This window comes from Microplitis demolitor, chromosome 4 (assembly GCF_026212275.2).
Source record: "Microplitis demolitor isolate Queensland-Clemson2020A chromosome 4, iyMicDemo2.1a, whole genome shotgun sequence".
NCBI classification, from domain to species: Eukaryota; Metazoa; Arthropoda; class Insecta; order Hymenoptera; family Braconidae; genus Microplitis; species Microplitis demolitor.
In genome coordinates this window covers 8,453,411-8,464,856 of record NC_068548.1, presented here as the reverse complement: position 1 = coordinate 8,464,856, position 11,446 = coordinate 8,453,411, and the positions used below count along the sequence as shown (strand labels likewise).

The following is an 11,446-nucleotide window of genomic DNA, read 5'->3' as shown; positions in this document are numbered from 1 at the left end:
AAGTTTTGTGAATTTCAACCCTTATAACTTTTGTTCTATTTATTTTTTTATTATAACACCAATGGTACTTTTTATTATTTATCACCCCAAAAATGATGCCATTAATCCCATTCGATTATTCAAACTGCAAGTTTGCGAAACTTGAAAAACACTCCTTTGAAGCCTAAACTTTGAGGGGTGGATTCACCCCCTAATTGATTTTCCGCAGCTAAAAAAAAATATTTGTCCCTTAGATTTCGACGGAGAATAACATATCTCAATTTCATCGAAATCGGAGAGGGACACTTGGGATACCTTCCTTGTGAGTCAAAACTCATTTCAATCACTTGTAGAAAAAAAATTAAAATACAATAAAAATATATATATAATTTAATATTTTTAATTTATTACAATTGAAATTATTTATCAACTTAACAATGAATTTGAATTAAAATAGAGTACGAAAACATTAAATAAAATTTTCTTAGTTTACGTTTAATACAAATTTATTAAAAAAACTAAATCTATATGATACATAATTAATTGGAGTTAATTTCATCGATACTTAAATGAGCAATAAACCTAAGCCTCATTTGCAATGCTGGTCTAAGTCTTCGAATAATACACTCTACGTCAGTTTTCATCATATCTCCAACGAACATATATTTAATATGATAAAGAAGATCACAAACTGGATCCATATATTTGAGGGTAGTTTGAATTTTATCGACTTGTTCTAACATTTCGTATAAACTTACTGATAGTTCGACTATACAACGCGGTCGTTCTACATTGAATCGCGCTAAAGTAGGTCCAATTAAGTGACAAGCAAATATTAATTGTTCTTCACTATTGACAACAGGTTGGAGTTTTTCTTTGATAAGTTGCGGCATAGTAGTTATTTGTCCAACACCAGCATGATGCCATATTGAATGAGCGATCGCTAACATATAGGAATACTTATTTTCCATCAAACAATTATGTGTATTATCAAAATTAAACATTTGAAATGGTGTAAGATTATTGTACTGCCACTTTTCTAATCCCGGACTGTTAACAGTTTCAACGATCCGATCATAAAAAGCAGTCCAATAGCATTCAGGTAATGCAGTCATAAGCAACCCAACGCAATTAATCCACAGATGAATCTCTTTTGGAGCTATAACAGTGTATCCTTTGGCTACGACATCTAAAAGACTATCAGCAACAAGATTTGGCGCAACAGGAACTGCCATTAATTCAACACATGTCACATACAGAACATGTGCCGCAGGATTTGGAAATTCGTTGAATCTCCAGTCAACTGATGGGAAATGCGGCGTTCCTGCCATCGTTTCAACCATTCTTCTGACTAAACGAATATAATAATCTAATTCCGGGATCCAAGAAACAGCTTCATCAGAAGATCGTGTCATATAATGTAAAAAAGGTTCAGATAAAGCCCAAGTAGGCGCTCTAATTTCTCTCAGCGATCCAAGCACAGCAGCGACAAGGCGTCGCTTCAAAGACGGCCGATCGCGCAATTTATTTTCGTAATAATGAAGGGTATTGTATAAATAAGTAACAGGGCGATCGTGAAATTTATATAGACATCCTAAATGATCTAAAAGAATTTCTAAACTTTTACTTACTTGAGGAATCTCCAAGAATTTATGTACAACAATATCAAAAACAGGCAAAAATCTCAAACAAACGTTACCAAAATAAACAGGTAAACTTTGGTATTGACTTGGGCCACCGCTTGTTTGATCCATTATTCCTTCTGGCGCAAAAGTCTCGGGAAATTTACGATGGAACGCTAAATGTTTTTCATGCCAATTAGATTGCTTCCAATGCTCCGGTGAGTTTTCTTTAACAAACTCTTGAACTCGATTACGAAATTCAGCAGCTTTAAGTAACAATAATTGAATAATGAAAAAACAAACTTGTGCTTCATTACCCTCTTGAGTTCTTAAGGCTAAACACAATACAAGTCGATCAATAGTTACAATATTATATTTCCAAATCATATGATTTATTGTATCAACACATTTGTTGACATGTTGTCCTCCTCCAACACTATTAGCAAATTCAAACACCAAATAATCACAAAATTTTCGTAAATGAGCGGATAAAGCTCTGGCACCTATTCGTTCTAAAATTTTATAAGCAATCGGGCTTATTCTGTCCGTTTCAAGAATCATTTTCCATAAAAGACAAAGGAACAATGGCGGAGTACCTGGTACTGAAAAATGAGCAATTATATCATTTTCATTGCTCATGGATGCCCAATTTCTGTATTCTTCTTCAACCGCTTTTTTTATTTGCTGTTTATTCTCCCAAGGAACACTATTCTGTTGGAAAAATTCACTTAGCACTGGAGGAAAGCATTGAAGCGTATGGTTTGCCCATGAATGAGGAGTATTTTGCATGATAGTATTTAGTAATTCTTTACACCACGTTCCACTCAAAGAATCTGCACCAGTACTTGTGATGTGCATTGACCTGGCAAGAGTAAGCACTAAAGCACGATTGAGTTCTTCTGATTCCGAAGACACTAGAGTTTTTGGTTCAGATAAAAATCTAGACAGTTGAGGCTGAACTTCAGATGATCCTAAACCTGTTATCATTCTCAAAGCCGTACTTTCAACACATAAATGCAATTGAGTTTGATTTGTCTGAGGTACTGCAGCTAGACTGTGAAGATGAGAAAGTATTTGAACTCTGTAATGAGGCTGAATATGATGCATTCTATAGCTGAACATCTCCAATAGTGTATACAAAGTTCCCCAAGCGTGAGATTTGAATACTTGAGGAAGTAACTGACTTATAAATCCTTTGATTCCAAGACTTTCTATCTCAGTATAAACTAAAAGTCTGCTGTAAGTTTCTACAAGAGCAGGTGCTAACGGCATGTTACTTTTTGATTGTGCTAGTTTTATAACATGAGTGACAATACTGTGAATGAGGCTCATCTTGGAATGTACTGTCAGAGAGTCAAGAATCGACATCGATAGAGGAGTAATTGGTCCTGTTGCTAGAGCTGCATTATTCTGTAAATTTGTTGGTAATGGTTGCTGTGGCTGGCTCTTCTGCGTACCCAAAACTGTGTCAACAAGTGTAGCCATAGGTCTGCTAAAATATTCTTGATAAGTAGAGTAAGCATTGCAAAGAAGAGCAATTCTATAATCTGGTCCCATACAAAGTGACGAGTTCGGCATAACCAAGTGTTGAAGAAATTCGTGATGATTTTTTAATGCTATAGGAATAGGTCGATGAATATTAGCATGCTCTAATTGTGCTTTCTTTAATAAGTGAATCCATATACACGTCATAGCCATTTGATGAGTACAAAGAGCTTGATTAAAATCTGGTACAGGAAGTGGCTCTTTTTCTGGGTATAAAAGATCATAAAGTTTCAATACTGGTAAAAAATTAGCCAAAGGATTCCGCTGAATGCTTCCAGAAATGAATTGTAGTAGTACCCACATTAAATGATCTCTACCTTTTCGTAAATCTCTTGCAGCGAGTTTTTCATGAATTGCCATTACTATGCTTGGAAAACAAGCGAATTGAAAGAGAATAAAGTAAATTAATTGGGATGAAAGATGTAACCATACCCAGTGATTCGCTACAGTTCCATCAATTCCTTCGGTTGACTGTGTTGTATCATTTTCGGATCTCTCCATTGCAAGAATAACAAGCTCTACCATTTGTTCTTCCAATGCTACACAACGTTGTTTGTGTTGCTTTTGAAGACCGAGCATTGAACAAACCATATCACGACTGTAAGGCTGTTCTAAAACGTAACGAAGTAAATCTGTTTGAGGTTTCAGCAGTTCAGCGTCATAAGGAAGATTTCCTTTCAGGGAAAACTTTAATGATGTTGGATCCAATAACCAGGGATTTATCAAATGGTCAGCATATCCTGTATGCTCAACAACTGGAAGCATTTTTGAATGTCCTATTATTGATACCATTTGTGCTACTGGACGAAAACTCTCGACGAAACTTGACATAAGTCTTGCTAATTTCCAATGCGGCCAATTTTTATTCTCCGGATATACTTTTTGAATTTCAGTTACAATAAAATAACTTGGTAAAAGACAAGCACTTCTATCAAATATATTTTCAAATACGTGTTCGAGAGTTTTAAGTTGTGGCTGTACTGAAGCATTTAATTTTGCTGGAATTGTCTGAGCCTTTTCTATACAACCTTTCATTACTTCTCGGACGCCTTTGTAATCTACTCCACCAATTATTTTTTTTATCAAAGTAAAACATTCAACCCAAAAGTCTTGGAGCTCATACACTAATTTATCGCAGCTCAAAATCGATTCACACACCATTCTGGAGAAAAAAAAATATGTTTTATTTTAAAAATTAACGCAATCTTGATTACTTACACTAAGAGAAAAAAACATTAAATTCAAGTAATTAAGCTCTTCGAGCTCAAAAATACTTTTGTATGCCGTTGTCTTTGAAAATAAAACCGTTTTTTACCATTTTTTCTTTAACGATGATGCTCTATAATCGAACTATGAAGTTTTACCGTGGTTCACGGTGAATTTTTGTAAAATTCTGCTGCTCTATTGAGTTTTATAATGTATTGTATTTTTTTTATACTATCACAGTGATTTTCGCGGAATCACCGGGGTCTACGACATCGCGGTGAGATCTCGCATCAATTCACTGTGATTCGTAACATCACGGTGAACTCTCATGGTAAATCAGCGTGAGCGTTCTCGGTGATTCACCGTAATACACCGTGATTCAGGACCACCAGAGATAAGGTAAATGTCCCAATACCGGAACGATTTGATAATCATTATATTATATTTTAACTCGTACGCGATGAAATTAAATAAAACTTTCTTTATTTAAAACCTTAATCTTTTAGTTACAAAGTAGGATATAAAATTAATTTTAGAATATATCCAAAATATAAAAAAAAATGTTACTTAGAGCAATAGTCTCGGATTCATGAATTTTTCATGTCTTTTAATGATTTTGCTAAGAAATCAGTCAATGGTCTTAAGCTTATAGAAAATGTATAGAATTACTTTTCAATAATTTTTTTTTGTATATGCATCTTGAATGACATAGAATTCAAGAAAACATATTAAAAATATGAAAAAAATAGTATTATTATATTAATTTTACTGTTCGTCTATTGGTACACCAAAATGAACCCGTGCCCAGTACCGGAACAGCCAATCATGTTAATGTTATAGATAGACATTAACGGTGAGTTTTATTGACTGGCTAAATCAAGTACAATATTAATTATTACTGGAGCCCTAATATTTAATGCAATATGTATAATTGTTATAAAAAATACATCAAATATAGATAAACTCTAATTTGAATCATAAAAAATAAATTTTTGTCTTTAGTTTTTTTTTTTAAATTATTTTTATAGTATAGCCTCAAATGATTTATTTTGTTTCTATTCTTTAGTTCAAAATATTTATTTTCATTGAATATTTAATCATTTAAAAATTTTAAATACATTTTACATTATGGGTGTGATATAGCAGACATCAGACAAATTTAAAATTATTAATAAATCGAGTAAATAATTAATAATACAAAATTTAAAAAAATGCTAATTCAAAAAATTTTGAAATTAATAGTGCTTTTTTTGTAAATATTATTTTTTTAATTATTTATCTTATTTATTTATAATTTTAAAGTTGTCTGATGTCTGCTACATTCACACTCGTTTTACATTAATATTATTTAATAATTGTTAATATTTTCACTATGTATAAATGCAAAAATAACTCATTTTATTTACTGTTCCGGTATTAGGACAACCGAATTCCCGTATTGGGATAAGGCTATTTCAGCGTTCCGGTATTGGGTCTTTTGAGTGTCATAGAAAAAATTTTTTTTTTTATATTAAATTCAAGAAAAATGAACTAATTTGATTATTTTTGAATAGGTAAATGTCTATTCTATGATGTAATAAATTATTTTGGTTTATAATTTATTTGAATATTTTTAAAACGATAAAAATCAGTCGTGTGCCTTCCGTCGTTCCGGTATTGGGATATTTACCTTAATAAATTAAGCAAAATAAACTTACATATTATAAACATAACTAGAAAAAAAATCCATGAAAATAAACATCCATATTAAAAACATAACCATTTTTAAATAAGTTTTTTTTTTTAAATAATAATATACTAATCCAGATAAATTAACTGAGTAGTATATAGGTACCCTATCAAAAAAATCCATTTAAAATTGCATGAGAACCTATTAGGATCCATATAGGAAAGTATGAATGTGTGCAAGAAACCTTAGAAATTAATATAAGAGTGTATAAATTTATACAAGAATCCATGTAGGGAACTATGGGTTTCTATATTGACTACTGACATATAAAGTATTAATTAATCAATTTATTGTTGAAAAGTATTTTGCCAATAGAAAATTAATGTTTTTTCATTCCTATACGCGTATCGATAGACGGTAGACATAGAAATTCAGATACCCCGGATTCTAAAGAAATTAATTATGCAGAAACACAGATTTTTGTATTAATTTTTTACAAAAAAATCCATATATCCGAGTTCCTATATTAGAATCCAGGTATACCACAATTTTCTATGTGGATTTCCCATATGGATATCTAGAAACCCATAGTTCCCTGCATGGATTCTTGTATAAATTTATACACTCTTATATTAATTTCTAAAGTTATATTAAATTCAAGAAAAATGAACTAATTTGATTATTTATGAATAGGTAAATGTCTATTCTATGATGTAATAAATTATTTTGGTTTATAATTTATTTGAATATTTTTAAAACGATAAAAATCAGTCGTATACCCTTCGTCGTTCCGGCATTAGGACATTTACCTTATGTATTTGTAATAATTTAGGTCTAATATAAGAGAGATAATGTTTGATTTGGTTAAGCAATATATTGTTATATAAATATATACGTGATTATAAATGAATACCTACTTCAAAACTTTAGGTATTATCTGGTTATAATCACAAGGAGCGATACTTCATGATCGAATGAAAAAATAAACAACGAGAATACTTAAATCATGCATTTTTTCTTTAAAATATTAATTTTTTTCTCTCAGTGTAATCTCGATTTTTTAGGTACTGAAAAATAATATCACCTTGCTGGTAAAACATTATTGACAACTAAATTCTCCAAAAGACCAAGTAAAAGTTGCAATCGTTTATGATTCGTCATCCCAGCAGCTAAAATCAGGAACTGTTTTACTGCAAGTTCTTGTTGATCTGCGGGCAATTTCAACATCGCAGAACTCAGTTCTGCTTGCCATCCTTTTATTTTTTCCGTTTCACTGTCAAGATTGTGAACTAAGACGCAACTGAAAGCTTCTTCAATTGCTTCGACTTTCTATTAAAACAAAACATTTTTTTTTTTAATAAAAATATTACATTATTAAAAAAATATATCTATTTACCAATATATCATTAACGATTGTAGAAATTTGAGATTCTCCACTCATTTTTAATTATTTGTTTTTAAATTGGACTCAAGTTTAAATTTAATAACCTATAAAATTTTGCCGCACAAAAAAAAATTAAGTATCTTACATACTGTTATGAGTTTTTAAAAATATTTTTTTTTGCAAATGAAAATTTTTACAAATTACTTTCAGTAGCTAAACCATTTAAAAAAATTATTTTAATACATCAAATATTTTCAAAATGATAATATAAGAGTATATGTACAATGACAAATTTGTATATAAAATATAAAAACTGTAGTTTGTTGATATAATATAAATATAACTGAAATTGTAAGACTATAGCGTTTTCCTCGAACTTTAGGGTTTTCTTAAATTAGCGAGGGTAAGTTCATTTTTAAAATTCATTTTTTCGTTGTTTGTTCTTGATTGTTTGATTAAAATTAACTTTTGTACGATATTTATTTTTTTATAAATAATATTTAAAAATTTGACTTGAACCTGACTTTTGATAATATATCCCGAACACATAACCTTATTTTGACGTCATACGTAGGTCATAGAAATGTCACTGCATCTTATGTAAATTTGATGTCAATCTGACATTCTACATGACTTTGATATAATGTAAAAACTTGGCATCATATTGATGTAAGCATGACTCTTATGTGACGTCACAGTTATGACTTATGTGTTACGTACGCTTGACATCAAATTTACATCACATTGTTACGTAGAAATAAAGTCATTATTGTATATCTTAATGACGTAATTTTAAACCATACATTTATGTCAGTAGCAAAGTAACGGTTATACGTAATATGGATGTCACTCTCAAATCATATCTTTACATCAGTGACAACTCAGTATTTTATGCAATGCTGCTGTAATTTCCGAGTCATCGTTTTTTATTACCCTCGCGGTTTTGATTCACCTTGGAAACACCCCGGAAACACGATGGAATCACCGTGATTCCACGGTGGTTACACGGTGTACCCACCGTGATTCCACGTACACCGCGTAATCACCGTGGATACACTGTGGAATCTCGGTGAATACACCGTGGAATCAGGGTGGGTACACCGTGTTACCATCGTGGAAACACCATGTAACCACCGTGTATACACGGTGATAAAATGGCACAAACCCACCCTGTAACCACCCTGGATCCACCGTGATTCCACCGTGTTTCCACTCCCAGGGTGTTTCCAGGCTAATTCCAGGCTGATTTAAAACCGTCAGGGTATCAATTTATTAAAATAAAATAATTATAGAATGAATTTTCAAAAATGTGTAAAAATAACAATTAAATGTCGAACATTTTTGGGGCCAAAGTAATCGATAAACTCTATAATAGATATCAGACGTTTGAGATTAAAACATTAGCGTGAGCATAAAAAAAAGTAACTTTATTTTTTTAGATGATATACCGAAAATATCATTGAGGATGAAAAAGAAAATGTGACGACAGTTTGAATTTTTTTGATATTAAGATTGTAAAGTTTCGTATTGCAATTTTTCAATCGATTGAATTCCATAAAATTTTGTGAAATTATTTAATGTTTCGCAATATTTTATGTAAGATTTTTTTAATTTCACATCGCAACAGAAAATTAAAAAATTTGATGAAACTTAATGAAATTTTATATAATTTCATCGAGTTTTTTTAAATTTTGTAAAAATCCATCACGAAAACTTATGAACTCTGTCTTTACCGGCATTTCACTCTAAATACATCAAAAAAGCACAAGACTTGAACTCTCCTGATGTAAACCAGTGATCAACGTTCAGGACTATTAGCCAAGAGGAGCCGTGTTTGAATCCAGCAGACACCTAGGATTTTTTCATCATTAACAACTATCAAATCTTGTTTCTGAATTTGTAATGCATTCGCGCAGTAATAATCAAATCAAAAATTCGCTATTTAATTCCTTTTTTTTTTTTTTTTTTTTTTCAAAATATTTTTTCCAAATTGATAATTTTGACATCATCCCCATTGATAGTTTTATACATCATAATGTTGCATAAAAAAGTGCGAAATAATGAGTGAAACCTGACTCATTCATAACTTATATCTTACGTTTGCTAGCTAGCAAATCTACAACATATTATCGCAACTGAACGGATCGAAATGTCTCACTTTTCTCTCTTGGTGTGTATTTTATTATTTCTATTAGAAGATCATTTTTTCATCGTTTGTTCTGGATTGTTCAAGATGAAGTCAACAATGACATGAAATATTTCCTTTACGCTATGGTACACTTAATAGTGTATAAAAAAAATACTTATAAGCTACTGATACCATTTAATCTAAATAATAAAATAACCTGTATAATTAAAATTTCTTCAAAGTTTTGTTATATTAGGCCGAATTATGAAATAAACAAATCTTTTCAATATAAGTAAACTTTAATAACATACATTGATTAATAACTCAAATAAATACTTCTAAATATATTCGATTGAAGTTCAGATCATAAGTTACCAGAAGTAAATTTGAATTTTTATTGAAGAATGTAGCGAAAGTAAGAAACGTAAACAGAAGTTAAGTTCATCGAACAAATTAATTCAATTAATCAGTATTGAATTCATAACAATAAATCTTTTCATGACCAAAAATATTATCGTTACAAATGAAGGTGATCTCTGTTGATGTAAAAACAATCTTCTCCGCGTTAGAGAAACTTATTCTGCTGGCGTTACTTCTGAAAAACTTAAAATAAGTAAATAGGTTAAATCTAATACTTTAATGGAATAAAAAAAGTTATAAGCTTTGCTACAACGAAGAGAGTAAAAACATACCAAGTTCGTATTTGCTCAAACATCTCATAACCGGAGTAGGCCTTGGTGCATTGGGGTTTTCAATATTCGGCCGAGTAATCAGGACAGCGTCTCTTAACAGAGAAGCATGACAATGGATAGCCAAATCATAAATCTCTGGAGCAGTTAGCTCCATTAAGATATTCAAAGTCGAGCGACTTTTCACATTCTTTTCAGTCTTATCAATTTATATTTATCAGCAGCTTTTAGCAAATACTCTGAATGATCATCTAAGTTACAGACCTTGTCAGTATAGATATATTCCACAACTCTTTTAAATATCTCTGGATCGATATCCGTAAGAGTTAATTCAGAATTGCTATTGCTGTCGAATGATTGTTGATGACGAACAACATCTTTCTACAATACAGGACACCTTTTTTCTAAAAGATTTTTGTGTACTTGAAATGGAATATCCTGCACCTTTATGACGACAACATCACCGCAATCTTTTTTATGGTTATATAACTCAAAGTAATCAATTGGTACCTCGACAATTGGTTCTGAAGATGGTAATCCTTTCGGACGAGGTATCATCGGGTAGCGATCTCAATCCCAGTAAGAAAAAACTTCTATGAGCAGTGTCATGGTATTGTTTGGAAGCAGTTCTTCTTTCGTTCTCTGGAAACGGTAAGGAACAAAATCTGGGTCTTCACGATTAGTATAAGTACTTTAGTCACTCAGTCTAATGTAAAGATGATTTTTGTCAATATCAACCAGGTAAAAGTTACAGGTGTCATCCATTCCGCTCATAGGGATGAATGATAAACTCAGTCCACCAGGAAATAACTTTGAACTTGAAATTTTCAATACGACTTTCCACTCAATGAAGTGACCTCTAAATTCTGCAGAAGAAACATTATCCAGAGTGACAGGGTCCTCGTGTCCGTTACGGTCTGCATATTCGAGTAGTTGATTTATATCCGGTATTTCCCATGGTTTACGGGTTATATGAAAGTTTCGATCTTTTTGTAGAGGCATTTTCAAGTGGCACAATATTCCTTTTTTTAATTTCTGGGATGATCACAATTAATGTAGTTCTCTAATACAATTTATGGCTCGGCGAAAATGTGCCACGCTCGGCAAATGGAGTTCCGTGTTTGTCAAGCTAGGCCCAGAGGGCAGCATCATAGCTCATTCGATGACGCACAAAAATTTAACATTAAAAATAATTTTTTAACTTATCTAACAATATGGATACAA

The 11,446-nt window shown here is 31.5% G+C and overlaps 1 protein-coding gene across 2 annotated transcripts; it reads right to left on the bottom strand.

Moving 5' to 3' along the window:
* Positions 1-446: 446 nt before the first annotated feature.
* LOC103580523 (mediator of RNA polymerase II transcription subunit 23) lies at positions 447-7,965 on the bottom strand. 2 transcript variants are annotated; one of them, XM_053737995.1, is made up of 4 exons: positions 7,610-7,965; positions 7,418-7,509; positions 7,106-7,350; positions 447-4,308 (listed from the first exon to the last, which is right to left on the bottom strand). In XM_053737995.1, the coding sequence occupies exons 2-4, from the start codon at positions 7,460-7,462 to the stop codon at positions 519-521; spliced, it is 4,080 nt and encodes a 1,359-aa protein (XP_053593970.1). In that variant the 5' UTR covers positions 7,463-7,509; positions 7,610-7,965; the 3' UTR covers positions 447-518. The 2 variants fall into 2 exon arrangements, with proteins under 2 accessions (XP_053593970.1, XP_008560523.1); XM_008562301.3 differs by having other exon boundaries at positions 7,418-7,965.
* Between the last annotated feature and the right edge of the window lie 3,481 nt (positions 7,966-11,446).

What these genes read in the sequence shown, in the direction of transcription:
- LOC103580523 (XM_008562301.3), bottom strand. Translation starts at nt 7,462, where the DNA reads ATGAGTGGAGAATCTCAAATTTCTACAATCGTTAATGATATATTG. An exon ending in CAATCGTTAATGATATATTG is followed by an intron (nt 7,351 to 7,417) that starts GTAAATAGATAT and finishes TTGTTTTAATAG; the next exon opens with AAAGTCGAAGCAATTGAAGA. An exon ending in AATAATGTTTTACCAGCAAG is followed by an intron (nt 4,309 to 7,105) that starts GTGATATTATTT and finishes TTTTTTCTCCAG; the next exon opens with AATGGTGTGTGAATCGATTT.